The 21,042-nt window shown below is 37.8% G+C and overlaps 1 protein-coding gene across 1 annotated transcript in view; it reads left to right on the top strand.

Annotated features, from left to right (window-relative positions):
* Positions 1 to 21,042, top strand: part of LOC108232196 (eukaryotic translation initiation factor 3 subunit H) — a 63,384-nt gene that overhangs the window by 32,355 nt on the left and 9,987 nt on the right. The window contains exons 3-5 of the mRNA XM_017409816.3: positions 5,013 to 5,180; positions 11,440 to 11,539; positions 14,014 to 14,163. Coding sequence (XP_017265305.1) covers positions 5,013 to 5,180; positions 11,440 to 11,539; positions 14,014 to 14,163 — 418 coding nt within the window. The remainder of the gene's footprint in view (positions 1 to 5,012; positions 5,181 to 11,439; positions 11,540 to 14,013; positions 14,164 to 21,042) is intronic.

Raw genomic sequence — 21,042 nt, 5'->3', positions numbered from 1 at the left:
TTAAATAAGGTCAGTATGCTCGCAAGCTTTTCAAGTATGAGCAGGGGATATGACTGGCCTGCAAAACGTCCTTCTGCGCTGAAGACCTGATCTGAAGATGTTCTTTTAATGCAAGAAAGCAGATGTTAAATTTCCATAATCACGATCTTTAAGGACTACAAGCTCTCCATAAAAATCTGTCAGCTCTGCTTCTGTTCATTCTTGTCTGATGTGACTCACCACTTCTGCCACACCAGGTTACTGTAAGAGACTGACAGGGTTTTAACTTGCCCCTCCTCTGTTGCCTCTTCAACCTTGCTCCGATGCACTGGACTGTCTTTAAAATGTGTGATGGTTGTTTTTGGTATGTTTGGCTAATGTAACCTAATGTAACCTGTCATTAAAGTAACCTAAGTAAATCCTAAGCTCTAAAATAAATACGGTAAGTTAATGCCAAAATGGTTTTTATACATTGGTCGTGGTGCAAGCAGGCTGTCATGCCACCATTTTTTTTTTGCCATTTTTCTTTGTGATTGAGATGTCTACACATGACACCCACCTAAACAGTAGGTGTCACTATGGAGAAAATAATAATGTTACACAACAGGATTGGCACTAGAGTTAGTCAAACAGGAAATATATTCTTTGTATAATTACACTTTCAACTTATCTACTCTGCTGCTTGAGGTTAAGACTTGCAGGTGTAAACATTGCAGTAGTTCATTTTAAATATTGACAATACTCAGAAGCATATTGTTGCTGATTTATATAATCTGGGACATGATAATGCCGTGATAACACCTGGCCTGACCCGTCACTTCAACCTAAGCCTTTTTCAGTTTTATGTAAAAGTGGTCAGTCGTACAATATCTCTATACTTGAGTTTCCTCCCTTTAAAACTTACTCAATATTGGCTGTTAAAGAGCTTCTCTTAAAGAGAACAAAATCACCCAATATTTATTTATTTATTTTTACTAAGGCGAAAGAAATCAATAATTTGTTTCCATTTGCCTCTTTGGAGTGCAAATGGTAAGAAGTAGTACTTTCTGAAAATAAAATAATTGCCTCAGTAAAAGCTCAAAGTATTATTCATTTAGAAAACCAGTTCTTTTTTCTTGCTTTCTCTTGCAAAAATCAGAGAAAAAAGAAAACAAATAATTAAAAGCCGAGTTAATGTCTTTGTAGAATGTACATTTCTTTCTGCCAGGAAGTTTGTTTGTCCGTGGACTTTTCGTCTTTTGGTCGCTCTCAGCTGCTCAGTTGGCCTTGAGGCTTTGAAAGAAAACTGCAGAGACCACTGTTCTTAAAACCTTATTGGCATCCTCTCTGTGCTCTCAAGTTCTCACCACTTGAAAAGATTATTTTAAAACCACCCCCAGATCAATGCCTTTTCACAGCATATTCTTTGAATCTACGTCAGAGGTCGAAAAGAACGTAGCTGTAGATGCGTCTCACGGATACTTTGAAGAATTTCGATCCAGCTTTTTATTTGAAAATACTTTTAAAGAAAACACTGACATTTATTGTGAAGCTAAGCTGTCAGATCACTTGACAAGGAAGTCTTAAACTTTTAAGTCTATATATATACTGTAGATCAGCAGTTTAAAGGAAGCACGACCCGAGTTATTTTGAGTTACGCAGAATACCACTTAGAAAAGACACGACCATGTTTAGATTGAGGGCTATAGTTGCTGGACAATTTCCCACAAGAAATATGCTCATCTGTTGCATGCACTTTCTTCACCTTTCAGTTTTATGTATAATTTAAAAGGCTTTTGACTTAAGTAAACCTTTCCCAAAGATTTATTAATTTGCTGATTAAAAATTACACTCGTACTTCATCACTGCTTTTATTTTTCAGTATTTAAAAGATATTGTCATCTTAACATTTAGTACATTTAGTTATTCCAGAATAGCACTTTAAAAGTTTTTTGAGAGTGCAACTGTGAGGGCACTCATTGAATACATTTATATTTAAATCCAGCTTGTGGGTTGAAGTATAAAAGTGAAATTGACAGAGTTAACAAGAATAAATGGTTTTTTTTGTTTTGACAAACAAAAATTCTAACAGATGGAGTACATAAACAAGGGCTGTTAAACCTACCGCAATTTGTGTTCCAGTAAAAAGAGGACTGAGATGAACTAAGCCATTGTAACATCATTTTGAATGCAAAAAGTTCTACACATGTGAATAAAGGTATACTTATACAAACATTAATTATCTCGTTCATATTAACAAGAGCTCATTTAAGTAACCCCCTTCCTAATGAGGACTGTTGCCTGTTTCATCGTTTTATTTTGAGAAAATAAATGTGTCCACATGGTTGGGATAAACTGAAAACTTGTGGGAAATTTAGGTCTACTTACTCTATATTCTGGCGGGGGTTGTTGTTGTGTCTGAAATAGTACCCTGTCTGAAAAAACAGTGGTTGTTGGGGGACAACTTGGTGCTTTACTGCTACCTCATGATCTTGTTAGCAGTGTGTAACTACCAGGTGCTGTTAGGCAAAAAAAAACAAAAAAAAAAAAACGTAGCTGCTTATTATGACAGTCGCATTAATTTGCCAGATTTGTACCTTTTAACGATGCTTCAGATTCTCAAAAACCACTACTCATCCCTAGTTAAGAGCTCTAGTATTATTACTATTATTATTGGAAGTGGGTCGACAGTTTCTTATTGGAAAAGGAAACACAGACAGCTTGTGGTTTTCCTGCTGTTGCTGTCAATCCGTCAGCCTTCAGTTTCTGTCTAAAAGACTTTGTGCACAATTTCCCTGCTAATGATGGGATGTGGGGGCAGGTGTACGCATCAGTGGTGTCCGAGAGGTAAGAACTCATACTGAGAGAAGAAGTGCTGAGACAAATGGGGCGGTTTGGTGGCAGGCTGTCTTCCTCCTCCATTAAGCTCTGTTTTAGTCTGCTGCTAGCCTGCTTCTGGTCAGGACCCCTCCCTGGCAGACACCCTCTCAGTCTGTCTCGAACACGTTTCCATGTGTTTTGCTTCTTGTTGCCTTCTTCTCCCACTTCATGTTTCAAGTCTCATTGACAGAATCAATACTGCTGACTTTAATCTTTTACCATTTCCGCACCCCGCCACCTATTTTTCAGAAAGAAGAATTTTATATACTGTGCAAAAGTCTCATGTCGCCCTTACTTTTTCATGTTGTGCTTCCAGGGAGCCAGACTTTCTTGCAATCCAACAAGTGGACCTGAGCTCCAATTTTTCAGGCTTGACAAAGATCTTTTAAAGTTTCTCTTTGAACACTGGCATCATTTCTTGTCATTTTCAGTCTAGACTTGTCCATTTTTAGTAGAATGTTTTTTGTTTCTTAATGCATTTAACTCTGACCTTTGAATCATTTGAGTATTAAAAAGCCACTTATCTCAAGGAATGAGCCAGCTACATAAGTGAACTTGGGAAATAACAAAATTTAAATAGTTTCTTTAGGCATTTTGCTGCTGACAACCTGTCAAAAAAGCAGATAAAAGCAGATAATTTGTTCTGATTTCTTTCATTGAATTTGCAAAATAATGCCCAGGAGAAAAGTTTCACTGACATAAAATCCCCCTAACAGCACCTCCTAGTGAGGTTTTCTCTAGAATTACAATCTCTCTTTTCCCCTTTATAAACCATGTCCTTCTCAATTTCTCTCCCACCTTCTCATCCTTTGCCTCCCCTGTCCATTAGCTGTGCTTACTTTTGTCTCCTGGACCATGTCAATCACTAAATAAAGGCTTAGATTAAAAGGATAGATTGTTTTGTTCGGTCTGACCCTGCTGGACAGGTCATGAAAAGGGCCTGTGTGCGTTGCTGTCCTCATCCAGTTCTCTACTGATGTTGAATTTCGGAGTGGTGTTGCCGTCAGGGAGAAGCAGCCCCACGGCATGGAGGAGTGTTGGCATTCGTCTTCTGTGTCTTATTGAGTAAGAAGAGTTTGTATATGTGTGTTTAGAAAGTTAAGTTAATGAAACTCAACCAGAAGGTTTTGTGCACATCACTGGAGAATCATTTTTTGTTTAAAAGCTGAGCTCTGAGTCATTTTAAAAGTATGGTGTGATATGATTTCTGTAGAGTCAAATGTGAAGTGCTTACCAAATTTCAATGAAGTGATTTACATATTATATTCAGCAAGGTGAAGTTCAGGCCATTAAAATTATGCCAAAAAAGAAATGCCACCTTTGTAAAAAAAAAAAATAAGTTGACATTACATTTTTCTTTATGCCTTCTCTTTTTTTCTGTACATGCTCATTCTTATTTATCATCCTTTCCTTCTCTTTTCTTCCTGGTGTTCAAAGCTACTCTGTCTTTGCTCTTTTTTTACCCTCTGCTTCTCACCCTCCCTGTTTTTCACCCCTCCACTTTATTCTTGTTAACATCCCCAGCAGGACAGGGTTGTGCTCTACAGACGGGGTGTTAGGGGCCACAGCTGCCCAATCACAACCTGATTTATCAACCTCCTCCAGCTAGCCTGCTTAGATACTGTTTTGCTCGCTTGCTTTGGTTGTAACTTAAAGCCGATGAGGCAGGGTGTTTGTATTTCTAGCTGCACATCCTTAGGAGGTGTCTGCCATAATGAAATGGCTCTCTGTAATGTATCTAGCCGTCTCCCCGGGAGCTGAAACATGCCCGTGTATCTATCCAGCTGTTTTCCCCCTACCAGGATTTATTTACTGACATAAAGAACGAGAGGCAGACTTGTGATCCAAGTTGATGTTTGTTTTAGAAATCACTGCCACAGCCACTTGACAGCAGCAGATGAAGCCTTTTGTTTTTCCCAGTTCGAACACATTTGTCCTTCACATCATTGTTGCTCATTTTCTTTCACCATATTTCTCAATCTCACATCCTCTCCCCCTCTGTTTATGCACCATGTCCGGTTCCAGATGGCCACCAAATATTTACAGATCCACAGAAAAGTGGTAATTTCAGTGAAGTTAATTTTGAACCCTCCCACCCCACCCCACCGCCCTTGTTCCATTTCTCTGAGTTTCTCAACATCACACTCAATTTCTCTCTCCCTCTCTGCCTCTAGTCCAGTACCAGATGGAGATGATGCGTTCCCTGCGTCATGTCAACATTGACCATCTGCATGTGGGCTGGTACCAGTCCACCTACTATGGCTCCTTTGTCAGCCGAGCTCTGCTAGACTCTCAGTTCAGCTACCAACACGCCATCGAAGAGTCAGTTGTTCTCATCTATGGTGAGTAGTCCCACACAGGAGATTATGTATTACAAATCACTTTCAAAATCTGTTTAACTAGTTTTTTTTTAAGGTAAAAATTGATCAAATCATACACTCATAATAATAGCAACACTTTGCAGATAATTGGACATGATATAAAAAGAACAAAACTGGCAAATAAATTAGAAGGTTGTCTTCCAAAAAGATCAATGTAATTAAGTCGAATGCTGAAGAAAAATAAAGTTTCATTTGGGTCAGTGGTTGAAATGCGAATCCATGTTTTTTTAAATCTGCGTGAGCAGCCAAGATGGGTTCAAACATCGGTCAGCAACAGTAATAGTCACATGTGTTCGCCCACTTCGATCTAATGCTTTCACTAGCTGGAAATGTTTTATTGACTCGGTTATACACCAGAAATGCAGAGCTGACACGTACTGCTGCAGTGGTCACTTGTCAACACAACCGCTCATAGGCAGCCTCTAATGAAGGAAGTTCATGCAGGTGAAAAGTGGCATCAGGAGAGTAGGTCAGCGCCAGTTAAGGTCGACTCTCCTGCTCCCAGAAGTAAGCCTGAACTGTCAGGAAACAGTATTTTATAAAGGAAAAAAAGAGAGAGAGGTAACCTCAGGCAAAGAATTATAAAGGCTTGTTCAGATTATGTGTACAAGGATTTTTTTAAACCCGAGACAGAATTGGTGCTTCTACAAGAGAGTTGATTAAAATCATTTAGTGTTCATTGTCAGACATGATTAAACAACCTCTAGTGAAATTCAGTGTCTTTTTTTATCAATTAGGAATCTAAGAATCAAGCTGTCACAGAGAGGTCTTTAGATATTTTATTATAGTTCACATATAACAAAATCAGGCTGACAAAGATGTAAAGAGAGATTTAATTGCAGGTGTAGAATAAATACTTTTAAATGGTACATTTAAAAAAAAACAATCTCCCATCTTCATGGTTGTAAAGACATTGCTTTTGGTTCCAGCATATTTGATACAGAATAACCTAGTTTCTGTTGGATGTCACTTCCTAAAAGTAAGCACACAAAATTGTCTGTTTTGATGTTGAGTCAGGCTACATAGAGCAGATGAACCACATAGGAATTTATGCACAAAAGTGGCTGAGAAAATCTGGTGGCAATGGACCAGAGGTCAACTGGTCAGAGGATTTTTGATGAGCGATTCATCCATTGAAATAGATGTTATGACAGTAAGACATAACAAATCCTTTCTATAAAGACACTGTGACACAGAACAAGGATTGGAAATTAATTGTAGGGGTTTGGGGAATGGAAGATGAGTGACATAGTAATTAGACACCATAGAATTGTGTGATTTTTCTTGACTGAGTCTGACTCACTCAGTCAGCCAGAGCCGTTGGCCTCTGAAACCCTCCTAAAACGCTATCATGTCATGTCAGGTATTGAAGCTTCATGGGTGAGGAAATGTTATAGACCTTGGCTGAGTGAGGTAAAGTACCGTTAGCCTTTTCTGGTTAAGGCCAGCTGTAGAGAAAGAAGCAGAAGACGTAAACAGGATTGGAAGGACGGCTGGAAGCCAATAACATGTCACTAATGAACATGATGCGCTTGTAAGTACTGCTTTAAAAAAAAAATCTTTAAGAGCTGCTCATAATTGCCACATGGCCATTGCCGTGCCAGATAATGCGTATTTTTCAAAAGACATCAATAGTTAAATCAACATGACATCAAACAACGACTTATCTCTAGCACCAAAGTGTTAATTTCAAACTCCGTGTTAAATATATGTAAATTTATGACCACTCTAAGTGGTTGAGTTGAGAGGCGGTATTTTAATACATCTCATGGATACCTGCATAATTAACTGGATGTAAATGCTAATCAGTTTTGTTAGATGTTTTTTATTTTATATGTTTATATATTAAAACTCCAATCAGACCTGTAGATCAGACTTTACAAACTAAAGACATGTAATTAAATTTGAACACCATCCAAAAGTCACACTGTGTCCGGAGTGTATTTTCAGCCAGTTTTGCTCTCCTGTAATGGTTCTACTGTAATGAGTTTTACTTTCTGAGATTTGTCAGATAAAAAAAATCCAAGGTGACACAAAAAATGACTTTCAAACTCACTGAATTAAAATCTTTCATTAAATTAAATGCTTAGCATTCAACGATGGAGTACATTTTCATGTCAGTTTTAAATTGAGATCATTTTATGTTGAGAAATAATGGAGTTATAATCGTTTGGTCAAACCATAAAAGTAACATTATACGCAATCTCGAGCAATATTGTGAGATCTCATCCAATCTGTTGGCACTTGGAGTATGAGATAGCTACCACCACACTAAATTTTTGCTTAGAATATGTAAAATTGACAGAGTTAGATCCATTTATGTGTTGGCTAAGGTTGATCATCTTTGGCACCCTTTTTGAATTGGGTTGACTCCAAATGTTAATGAGTTGTCAATGTACATCCAATGGCTACTTTCCAAGAGTTTCATTAAAATCCCTTCAGTGGTTCATAAAATATTTTGCTGACAGATGAATAAGGTTCACGCCAACAGCTAATGCCAAAGATTTAAGCAAATATCTTGCGCAGTGTATCAATACTCTAAAAATGTGTTGGGGATGACTCAGCTACTACCACCTCAAATTTTAGCTCAACATTGGAGCAACGGATTGAGTTTTATTATTTGCTAAGGTCAATTTGTTGTTGGGGTCATTTTGAATTGAATTGATCCTAAAAGTTGATGAGTTGTAGTTGTAAATCTGATAATTACTTTCTAATACTTCTATTAAATAAAATGAAATATATTTTGCTAACAAGACAAACAGGCAAACGCATCCACACAGTTGTGGGCAAAAACATTTTCTTCCGCCTTTTGCTGTTTGATCACAGGCAATACACAGCTCAGTTTTTATCTAGTCAAAATAAAGTACAAAAACAAAGGTGGTGTTCTTTTTAAATAATTGAAACATCCTTAAATTAGGCTATTTTTAGTGGTAAAGAACTGTGCTTGTCAGATTCTTCCTTTGCTAAAACGTCTTTGGCTGCTGCTGCTGTTCTGCGATGATAAAAACAGAATAGAGACATTTCAAACGAATCTCTATCTTTCTGTAACTCTGTGATCTGGTTCTGCCAGCCTGCCGGCCACTCAGGCAGTCGGGCAGCGAGCCTTTCCTCATTCTAAACGAGACCGCCTACTAATGTCAATCAATAATGCAGCACTTAACGGATCAAAGCACCCCAAAGGAATTTACATTATCTCCGTTTAAAGTCAAAGGGGAGGGAAAAATTGATTCTTTTTTTTTCTTTATTTTTTCCTTTCTTCTTTCTGTTCTCTTTGTCATTAGCTCACCGGTCATTTTATACCGATGAAAGAATCAATCAGCTGAGCAGGTAAATGGCTTCTGTCCAGTGACGTGTAAAACGTGTAAAACTTTTAACTATAAGGTGAGCAGTTAAAACGGTTAAGATGGAAATACGCAACGCTAATTAGTGCCTTAAATTAGGTACATGCAGTGTAACAGTTGGACTCAGAACCACGTTAGTAACGAGGTCTGGACTAAAACAGTCGGTGTAAGCCTCATCATAGACGCCTTGACAATTTGATTCGTGGGATTGTCAAAATGTTGAGGTGAATTAGGGAACATCTGGTTTGTAGCTAATAATAAACTCAAACATTTTTTTATTGCTTTTTGAACATCAGAACTGAAGCATAAGAGAGTGTCTGTTTCTTTTAGCACAGTCTGTCCTTTGCTGAAAGGAAAAGATCAATGCTTTGTGCCCAGATTCAGCTCTTAAGAGTTCATCTGTATCACTCAGGGTTTATTCAGTCAGCATGATTTCTATAGATTTGAAAGAGCTAACTTCATGCTGGCCTAAGTGACAGTAAAATCTTAGTTACTGTGGAGTTTGCTTGCAGTCAGACTGTTCAGTTTGAGTCAGTTTCCCATTTAGGGTTTTTACATTTCTTACTATGAAACAAGCGCATTGAGATATTACTGTATTTATGTACAGTGAAAGTTTAATATTTTTTTTATGGGATTTTATTTTAAACCCTATCTGATTAGGAATTTTGTGACACAGTGCTGATGTATCCAACTTTTTTGAATATTCGGAATTTCTCTAATCAGTATGTTGGCCAGTATCGTTTTTATGCTCCCAGAATGGTACAGTACACCAAAAAGGGAAACTGAATAAGTTAACATTTAGGAATATCCCAGCAATGTACAGTACTGTGCTAAAGGCCCAAGCCACTTTTCATTTCTTTATATTTTGTGCCCTGGTGGTGTTAATCAACAGTTCTTCAGTCTTTTTGAAGGTCAGTTTTTACAGAGTCCAGTCCTCATACTTGATCGTTTTCAGGAAAATGGCTGTTTTCTTTGTTGAACTACTTATTACAGACTATTTTTACAGAATCTATTTTAAATTGTGTCTTTCTTTTTTTACCATCCATCTGTTGGAGATCTATTTTTTTAGCACTGACACTTCTTCTTTTGTCTTCCATTTGTTTGTCTGAATTTTTAAGGTCACAATGGACACCCAGCTGAGATATGCCTAACAGTCAGGTGCAAGGACTAAACTAAAAATGAATGACAAAGCAGTAAACGTCCAGATAAATACTATAAAAGACCTTCAGAAAGCCTGGAGATTTACAGCTCAAGATAACTTTAAAAGATTACTATAAAGTCTGGCTTCATGGGGAGAAAAGGATAAATTTAAAGAAGAGAAGAGTGAACGCTTTCACAGCACGGTAAATCACTACGAAGTTAGTAACTTACTGTAAAGCCTTCCCAGTTCATTATTATTTGATCAGCTGTGTTGCTTCTATAATAGATAGGAATGTTGCGATGGACGGCCAGCGGCTCCCTCTCTCCATTTCTCTTCTGCACAGATTTGGAAGTCATTAAAGAAAAAAAGAAGTCTAATTTTCCCACTATAGAGAAATAACAATAAGTGATTAAAATCTTTCAAATAAGAGATTGAATAGCAGATACTGTATGTCCTCTAAATGAGCATTTGCATTTGGATGCTTGCATTTTTTTCTGATTAGTCAGATATCTCAGTAAATTATAACTTGATGGGAGTTTTATTTATTTATTTATTTTTATAAAAAACAGTGCAGTAAACTGCTTTCAGTGTCAGGACAGTGTGCATTTTCAGATTTTATTATGACTTCAGCTGATAATGGCAGGGACAGACTGTGTGACTACAAACCATTGTATTGTAGTCATTAAAAAGAAGCCAGTTTATTATCTTTTTCTTACAACTCAATAACATTTGCAGATACAGTAGTTGAACTTGCTTAATGGCAAGAGAAATATAAAGAGAATCTATGAAATCTGTGCAACTTCATCATCAGGTTTTTGGCTTATGGACATTTTTAGAGGAACGATTGAATCTTAGAAAATGAAATATATAAAGATTTGTGTGCCTGAATATTTCAGATTATATGTAAATATAAGGATTTTTACAGTAATAGTATGTTAAAACGTTTACAGTGGTACAATGACCAAAATACCTTTTTAAATAATTTAGCATTAAAGTTTGATAACCAGACTCGGATTAAGTTTAAAGCAAAATAATGGGCTAACGGCTAGTTGGAGCGAGACAGAGATCAAAGTAGATCGCTGCCATCTTAAAACATCTCCATTATTTAAAAAAAAATTGTAATGGTTCATGTGAACACTATTTTAAAAACCTCTACATCACTGTCAATTTTGCAATCTGTGCAGATAAATTATATTTATGCCAGAAGTTCCCCTAGTTTCCACTGGAAATGCTACTGCTAACTGTTGCTACTGCTATTTAAGCTCGCAAATTCCAGTAATAAAACACAACAAAATATATGTAAATTACCATGGAAATTCAAAAATAAATCTAAGAGCTATTTACAACAGGTAAAATATTATTTGTATATAACTTTTCCACAGAACCCCACTTCAAAAGAGCGGAAGTATCCCTCTGAAGCAGTTGTTGAATGAACTGAACAAGGAGACTTTAAAGAAACGCCTTTTAAAAACTGTTAAAATTGGGTTTCTGTGACTAATGTGCTCACTCCAAACCTCCAGCTATGGCCGCTACAGAAAAGAGAAATAAAGTAAGCTCTCTGAATCAGCAGCTGAAATGCTGCTGACTGGTATCAACTTGACAAACCATGGAGAGGGTTTTTCACGAAGCTTACCAAGAAATCTGATTTTAAAATGTGGAATCATCGAATATAAGCCAAGATTATTTTCAAATTTAAATCAGAGTATTTATTTGTAATCTCTGATTTTTCTAATTCCAGACCCCATCAAAACAGGCCAAGGCTCCCTGTCCCTCAAAGCGTACAGGCTCACCCCCAAGCTCATGGAGATCTGCAAAGAGAAGGATTTTACACCAGAGGGGTGAGTAGTTTCAGGAGAGAACACACTCACACAGAAGTAACTATACTATCAAAGAAATTTCTACTGTTGTGTATATGTAAAAAGATGAGCCAACGCTGCTTAAAGTGATATAGAATTAAAATTTTAGATTTTTGCACCTTTTTTTTAAATTCTGTTTGTTCAGCAGATGCAAATACAACCTCATGCGTCCACAGGGGAGTCATTTAGTGGCAGTTAGAGATGGATGCTGATGATGATGATTTATCAGCTCGCCCTTGCCCGTCAAACAAATGTACCATGTTTACGCTTTTTCTGACCTCGAGGCTTATCGTAATTGCTTTTAAATTGCAGCTAAAAATGAACGTAATGAGGGGACCATTTTCCTGGCAGTTCGGAGCAGTCCTCTCCGGCATACATAAACACACGCATGAGGGCACAACGTGCACGTTCAAACAAATGCAAGCGTATCTGTCCAATAAAGAAATCCCGGAGGCATTAAGTAACAGTTTATTCAGAACCCTCAGATTTACATCCCTACTACTACAGAGTGTATTTGCAGGAGGAAGGACAATTTAAGAGCATGGTTTTATTGCTCTTTTCCATTTCCTCTGTATTTTTCCTCACGTTTGTCTCTCTTGCTCGCCAGCCTGTTATTGACCCACTGTGTTTGGCCCAGAGTCAGGATCCCTCTCATTTCTGCAGCTTTTCATTAGTTCCTATGATTTATTATGGCTCCAATCTGTCACTGTTTGTGTTCCCAACAAGCTCATGATTGAAACAGGGCAGGACAGTAAAGGACAATATCAACACATTACCACAATCTTTTCTCTGTTATGTGATTTTCAGATTTGGCCAAAAATCTGAATAATATCGTGAGGGTTTGTTTTTCCCAAAGATGCAAAACTCCAGGTGTTTCCTCCCCCACTACAGCCCACGGGGGGAAAAAATAAATCCCTTTTCAAATTGCTGCATTTGATGTTCCATAAGCTTGCATATATTGCTCACCTTTTTGAAATGAAAGGCACAGAGAGATGAGTGTTGAGTGGACACCTCTTTGAACTGCCCTCCATCTCCACTGGGCTGTGCAGGCAGTGGTCAATAGCGTCCACTTCAGCACACAATCTAAAGCATCAAATTAGTCTGCCCGTGGAGGCAACCTTTGGCTTCATCCAGTGGGGGCCCAACTTTGAGAGAGCGTGACATTAAGTGTGCCAAAGTCCAGTATGGTTGAGTAATTTGTCCTGCCTATGGTAGAAAGTGTCCTCTCTCCTCATTGACAGCGTTTCGTGTCATGCTGCAGGCATTTGGAAAGGTCACAGAATGCAGCAAATACTTTAAAGCACTTCAGATTGACAATCACGTCAAAATCTTAAACAGTATTTGTATAATTAGGGATTTTTCCTAAAGACCCTCTGTGTTCTATACTAATATGAGTCCCCCTCCGCTCTGAGCTTGAAGCAGAACTGCTTGCTTTGTACCTCAGAGTCTCATCTTAAAGTTTGCCTGAGGCGATTCTCTACCCAGAATAAAAAGCGGTATATATCTTTATAAATTTAATAGCTTTCTTAAATCAAATGACGCTCCACATCCCTATTTATCACACGGACAAATGTGTTAAACAGTCTTTGTTCCTGGTGTGCTTAGTAGAAGCGGGTTGATCACAGAGCAAACATCTACCAAGCCAGTTTAGACGTACACAGACACATCAGTTTGTAGCTCGTGCACGGTGCACGTCTAACAGGCTGGACTAAAGCAGTCAGTCACTTTTATTACATTTATGGGGGACATTAGGCAAAGTTAAAAATTCCATTTTTGTGTTAACAGGCTTCTGTCAGAAAGAAATAACAGATATTGATTATAGGAAGGTATCAGGGCTGCATGCACTATTATGACATTCTGAATCACATTGGACTCTGCATAGGATTATGAGCTTTTATGAGCTTTCTTATACAGTAAAATTCTTAGATATGCACAAAACAGGGGGGATAGTTGCACCAAATCTTTCTTTTTATTGGAAAAGAAGTGGATTTTAAAACATGAAGACAAATGACATGCAGTAGAACTTTTTTTCCCCCCCTGTTTTTACCTGCTGTGGCTCAGTCAAGACCTTCCTTCCCTACTTACTTATTTATTTTCTGAGCCCTAGTTTTGTTGAAGATCAGTTTTCCCCACTGACCTACTGGTTCACACTTGTGTGAAATGCCAGCTGTCCACTTGAAAACCACTTTATGTTTAGAAAAAACATTAATATTTTAGACTGATGTCACATCAGTCTGGTAAACAGAGGTATAAATACTTAAGTCGGGAAATTTAAATGGTTAAAGTTCGCAAATTTATTCTGGTTTAAGTTAAAAACATAGCTTAAAGTCCTAAATTTACAGGGTGCATCACAACAATGCATCTTTATGTAATCAATGTAATATAAGCCAGCTGTTAAATATAAATGTGATTTTATTTTTCATCCTCTTTCTCTCCTGTTCTGTGTGTTTCTCCAGCTTGAAGAAGGCCAGCGTTGGTTTTGAGAACATGTTTGAGGAGGTGCCTATTGTCATCAAAAACTCTCACCTCATCAACGTGTTGTTGTGGGAGCTGGAAGACAAATCCACGGTCGCCGACAAGCACGAGCTGCTCAACCTCTCAAGCAGGTCAGACATAAGCTCATACAAGCGTTTAACCAAAACGGCGCCAAAGCCTGGTACCAGGGTTAGTTTTGTTTCAGTCGGATGTTCTTGTGCTCTGATTTGGGGGAATATGTGAGTACGAGCTTGCTGTTAGACTAACAGCAAATATACAGCTGTATTTCAATGTTTTGTTTTGGTTGTATGAAGCATTTTTAGTGATTAATTTAAAACTTCAGAATATAAACAACACTTTTTAAACCATTACGCTCTTTTCAAGTCGATTTAATCAATTTAATTGAAAAGAGATAAGATGCATAAGAGGAAATGTAAAAATCTGTTAAAGATCAGTGTTGACAAAGTGAACAATGAGCCCACATGGCTGTTCGCAGTGACAGAACAGTCAGGAATGGTTGTTCTACACTAACGAAGACCAACTAAACAAGGTGTCTCTTCATTTGTTTTTCATATAAAACTAAAGCGTCAAATGTTGCTTTTCTTCTAGTAATTTTCTTTCCAGTCTGATCTTTGCTTGTTCTAATCTGTGCTGAATCTAACCTGTGATCTCTGTTTGGGTGATAACATACAACCTGTTTCTATTGGCTTTAGTCAGTGGAAATGTTTCATTTTCTTTCTTTGCAGCTTAAAGTGTTTCATTTAAAATCTGCAATCAAATTGCAGAAAACTGGAAACTGATGTAAATTAAATCATCTATTACGGTCAAATGTTGAGCAAACTGTCACTTTCATTTTGCACAAAGCTACCATAGCTCTGTAGATACCTGTGTGCTGAAGATTGTAGGTCTTTTTTTTTAAAGAACTCTCTAATCTTTAAGACAATCTCACGGTTTCTCCTTAAGCTTGCAAGCTGCAGTCGTAGCCATGGCTTAAAGCCACTCCTAAATTAAAATTGATTTGACATTAGGGAATTGTGGGCACTACACTGTTCTAAAAGCCACCCAATTAGACTGCTGACCCCGGAAAAATGACTATTACAGTCATTATCACCCGCCGTCGAAAGGCGAAAGACAGGCGAACGGTTTAGTTGAAAAAACCCTGCACATGTTCATCAACGTAAATAAAAGCCATGTTATTAAACGGAATGATGCTTTCTTTCAAAAAAAAATTGACCTCTGCTTCAAGTAAAGCTGACAATGAAACGACAGCATACACTAATAACTACAACTTCATTCATAGCTGCTGAAAGTAAATACCCACAAAAAACATTGGTTTGCTTTTTCAGCTCTAGTTTGTCATTAACTAAAAGACTGACCATCAGAAATCTGCCTCGTCCGGGTCAGACGGAGATCATTCTCACTGATTTAATATGCAGCTGACAGTATCCATGAGGACAGGGTCAGAGTCAGTGCAGCCACAGTGTCAGATAAACAACAACAAGCTGGACAGCATAAACGGTGCTGTCCGAGTTAATGAAGGAATATGTCACCCAGTGCAGCGCTACGGCTTTTTTATGTGTTTTTAATAGTTTTAGAGGATAATGGACTTTAGCAGTACACAGCCATAAATTTAGACTGAATCCACAAACACCAAAAACACCGTCAGTCTAATCCTCACAGTTCTAGCTCATAATGAATGGACTCTAGTACTAGTTGGTAGAGTGATACAGAACCTGGAGAATAAAGAGCAAATTAAGTCATTTTTTAGTTCTTTCCAGCACTTTCAGAATTTACAAACTTGTACTTTAGGAATAGTATCGTATGTTTTGACCTGGAAACTCGATTCTAAATTAGGTACAGCAAATGCCATGTCTAAATGTCACATCTTAGTTATTCAGAAATGTGTTCAAAAACAGAACATGTCAGCAGACTTTGCCTTCCATCACTAATGAGCACAATAGGAACCTCTTCATATCAACCCACAGCCTGCCTCTTTAGGTCTCGCGTTTATATCTCAGAGGAACTAGGCATCAGTCTCAGGGGAATTTATCAGCAATCATTTATGGAGATAAACTGCTGCAAGTGGAGCAACAGCTGTGAAGCTGCTAATCAAAAAGCTTCCCAAGGGCAGGTGTGAGAAATTAGCACAATAACGACTCAAAGTGCTGATTTATACTCTGTGTGCTCCCAGAGCGCACTGCACTTACTTGTACACTGCGATGAATCACACCAGGAATCGTTATTCTTCTCATCTGTGTCCTTTTAAACAAGCGGGGCATGACTTTACCACGAGTCATGTGAATACGGTTCTTCAAAATGCATGGCCAGCCAAGCTAAGCACCAACACAGCCATTTGTTACAAATTGTCAAGTCGACTCACTTATCTCGCATGTTATTAAGTTTGCAAAATGACTACTCTAAAGTTGAAACATAGCTTTTGATATCAACCAAAACAAGGGTGCAGCGGAGTAGCCCTTTCCATAGGCTTCCTGACATGATTGCCGATGGGGATGTCTCGCAAGATGAAATTGTTTCCTGAAGTTGTCAGATCGCTGCGCAGCCCTGTTCTCGTGTGGGATTGTAATGTCCGTCTCTCCACATCTTCTGCTGACAGCCCCACCCTATTCTCCTCATTTCCACCCCTTCAAAAAAGTAAACGATAATGGGTTTTATTTAATGTTTTTTTCCTTTTGTCTCATTTTCCAATCTGTGGCTCCATTTGTCACTGTCATCTCCGTGTAAGGCTGAGTGAGTGCAGTTTCACTCCAGCAAGCAGGGTTGTTCTTACCACAGATGATGATGTTGATCGTGTTGATGGATTGCATGAATGTAAATTCATCTATGTAGCCTTTCCCCTCAAAAACATCTCAGAAGTGCCTCTGTATTTGCAGCATCAAAGCATAGACTGTATTTATTCAAGAGCACAGTTTTTATTGCAAGGTGTCCTTTTCCAAGGTCCTGAAAACTAATGTAGTTTCCTACTGAGTAATAAGAGGGTAAAACATGTTTTCCTCGTCTTGTTTAGTCGATTACCCCCCTCCTTGTCTGATTTTGTTTGATTGGCCTCCTGCTTTGTAATGTATGACCATGGAGGTATATAGTAACTAACAGGCATGGGCACTTTTGTCGCAAACAGGGTTCCTATGCAATCTTAAAAAGTATGCAATCTGAATAAGTAAACAGTATGGAAATCTTTCCTTTTTTCAGACTGTTATGTTTTCTAAAATATCAACATAAACATTTTTAAAAGTTGCTGAAATGAGCAGGATGTTTTTAACAATCTCTACACTGAACATTGGTCATCATGTTGCCCACTTTTGGGTCATGTACCATTAGGGTTGCCAGCTTCCAGAAATTCAAAAGAGGAAGTCAGATTATTCTTTTTATTGATTTACCATATTTATGCTATTTGTAATGTAAATGTTCAGCAGGCAAGCATAAACAAGCCCATGTATGATGAGGGGAATCAATTAACACGTGAATTTTTGTATGTTGGATTGATAAGAATTTGTTATATTTTAAACAAAAAATTTTATCTAGGAAAAACCTTTGCATGTTTTCGCAAACATTGAACTAAAACAGTGATAATAAAGGAAAAAAATGTCTTAAATAAAGTAGTCTGTCATTGTTTATCTCCACATAATGTGATGTAAACCTAACAAGAAATTGGGGAAGATCTAATAATGATATATAAGCATACATGCAATTAAACAGCACTGCTGTATAAACATGATAAATTACAGTAAATTTATAGACACTTTGATACGAACCACTGACAAACATCCGAAAACTGAAAATTAGAAAAGTATGAAATTCTAAACTGGAAAATGTGTAGAAACCCTGAGCCAAGCAAGTAGATTACAAAAGCTAGAAACATGCCTTTCACTATTTAAATGATAATTATTCGTTATTTATATTTATTTTACTTCTCAGGTGACAAAAATGTGCTTCTAGTAAATGTTTTGGCATCCTCAAAGTTTATTTTGTTTTTATGTATTTCAGTTTCTAAACCTTTTGCAACCAGTTTTTCAGTTTATGTTTGGAGGGTTTTGGACATTTGTTTCTGCAAAAAACATCCTGCTCTACCAGATTTGTTGCAGTCCTGCACGTACTGCCCATTTGGAGTCTGTACTCTAATTTTCCTTTCTCGGTGTAACCATCCTCGGGTAATTTTAACTTTTGATTGAGATCATCACTCTGTTGCAAAGACTATGTACTTTTTTTGTTGTTTTTTGTTTTTTTTTTTACTGTCAGTGTTTTTTACAGACTGTATGACGTTTGTTTTTATTGAATCCATTCTTCCCTCTATCACTGATGCCACTAGCTGCAGCACGAGCTTGAAGCCCGATCGATCCACCCCCAGACTTTACAATTTGAGACATGTTCTGTCCGTGAAATGTTTTTTTTTCCTCTAGATTTTCTTATTGTGACTGAAAATTCAGGGATTTTCATCCTGGGCCCCGTTTCTCTTACATTTGGCTGTAAAATATTTACAAGCTAAAAAAATCTTTGCAGCTGGACCCACACTGAGTAAATATTTTATATCTGGCAACTGCTGAGTGGCTACTATAATTGGGAAATAAACAGCAGCAAAGTAGCAGAGCATGTTTCTGTAATTGAAAGGCTCAGATAGCTTTGGGTCTGGCACCATTTTTGGTACCGGTGCCTGAAGATATGGACAGATGTGATTGATGTTTTGCTTTGTCTGGTTGCAGTAGTCAGCCTTTTCATTCATATCCCAGCATTTTCTCCTGAGTTGGTATTACGCGTGTGTGACCTGCAAATATTAATTTGTTTCCACAAGCCAGAGCTGAATATTTAGTTGATCTTTAGCTTTTTAGATAGGATGTCTGGCTTTAGTGTCCACCATTTTATTTGAGCCTTAGCACATAAAGGCAGTGCGCCAGGGAATTATATAGAGAAGCAAAAAATAAACCTACAGCCAGCTGAGGGTAGATGTCAGCAAATAAAATCACCACCTCATATTTTGCAGTTGAAAGTGCATTTTTATTCAAGAAAAGCGTCTCCTGCGTCTCCTGTTTACCTACTAGTAGTCACTGTGAAATTTCCAATACAAACATCAGCAGAACGATGCACAACTGCACTTCCAGTCTCTGAGGCAGTCTATAAAAGCTTTATGAAGTGTGGTGTGACCTTTCGCTGTTACAGTTTGGAAATTTGGGAAAACACGCCTCCCAGGGCGACTGACACCCTCACTCACATGTAGCGTGTTGTCTTACAGGCACCAACTCATCTCCCACAAGGTTTCATCACAAGATTTTTCTTCAGGGAGACCTCGGTTGTTTGTACATGCACTGCATGTTTCGAAAGCCCACTAATGAAGACGTTTTTCCACTAAATCCGAGCCTTGCCGTAAAGTTTTCTGTCTTTCAACTTCTCAAATCTCCGACACGCATCAGACTTTAGTTTCAGTTTGTCAGAACAAAGAGAAGCGTTTCTGTTCTGACATTTCTCCCATCAAGGTCACATTTATGCAGGTGTGGTTGAGCACTAGAGCAGTGCTTTACCTGTCTAGAGTCTGCAAAATCTCCCCGAAGGTTTCTTGCAGTCTAATGAGCTCATGGCTGCTGATTGTTGGCGCAAGGTCTGAGAAGTCAGAGTATATTTTAAAACTTAAAAATTTACATCACCTGGCCTTTCCTAATGACAGCCGTGAACAAGCTAAAACCCTAACAAGCTTATTTAGGTCCGAGACTCTGGTTAAAAAAAACATGAAGGGCAAATTATTAGTGGCCCATTTTTTTCTATAAATTATATACAAAGTTAAACACTACTATGAATGGTTCTTCTTTTATTTTATACTGGTTTGAGACAACTTCACATTTTACTAAAACTGCTGACAGAAATGCACGTTTTTCTGAGTCCTATCCGAGCTCTTGGACATCACAGTGGCTTTCTGTGCTACCAGATAACCCTGATGATGTGTATTCTGTAAGAGAAGGGGCTGAGTGCAGGGAACAGGGAGAAAAATGGGGTCACAGAGGAGGTGGTGACAGAGATGTTACTGTGAATTGAATACTCTGTGGGGGGGAGAGGAAAAATGACCCTTGACAGACAAACTTGATCCGCCGAGATGGACTTTCAGAAGAGATATTTTGAGCTAAAGCTTGTAATAGTTCTCTCTCTTACACTGCTGTCACCTTTTTGCACTAAAATAATAATTGTCTCGAAAAAGATGGATTTAAACTTGAAATGAACAGGCTATAGGGTATTGAGTTACACAAGGTTTTGAAACTTGTGCCAAATTTAATATAAATCTTTCTGAAAACAGATGAATTTATGCATGCCTTTTCCTCTCATCTAGCTGTATTTTAACCCAGATAATACCATAAAACACTGCTGGATAGAGGAGATTTCTTGTCTTCTTTGAAACAAATTATTCAGCTTTATAGAAGCAAGCCACCAATCCATTTTATGCCCCAGTCCATCAGTTAAAAAGACTCCATCAGAATAAAATGCTCATTGTATGATTGGAAGTCATTTTCTTGGCAGCTTTGTTAAACAATTCCCCTCTGAACCTTCAATTTGCTGAATGTCAGCCAATTTCTCCTCACACATCAATACAATTTTAGAGTTTGTCCTTTATTGTCCCAAGAGAATTTGAGCATGTACAAGCAGACATGTTGTACACTGCATGTGGTGCCACTAAGTCTGACCTTTGTGCAGAATCTGTAATGAAATTAATGCATGATCCAGTTGCAAGTTTTATAATCCCATTTAGCTGGTACTTCATCCTTTAGAAAAGTAGTGTGATGTTCTTACATAGTCAGTGTTTTCTAATTGTTTCCTAAAAGTAGATGATGCTTAAACATACTATTATTAGTGACCTTCATTTCCTGTGTAAGAACTTGAGATATATAGCAAAATATTCCATAAACCACTGGACAGATTTTAATGAAGCTTTCAGAAAGTAATCATGAGTTTCATTTACAACCCCTACTCTGAGTGTGACATTGCGCAGCTTAAACTTTGTCATTTCTCATTATAAG

The sequence above is a fragment of the Kryptolebias marmoratus genome, linkage group LG16 (genome assembly GCF_001649575.2).
Source record: "Kryptolebias marmoratus isolate JLee-2015 linkage group LG16, ASM164957v2, whole genome shotgun sequence".
Lineage (NCBI taxonomy): Eukaryota > Metazoa > Chordata > Actinopteri > Cyprinodontiformes > Rivulidae > Kryptolebias > Kryptolebias marmoratus.
Note: the sequence above shows the minus strand (reverse complement) of the source record. Positions and strands in the feature narration are given on the sequence as shown.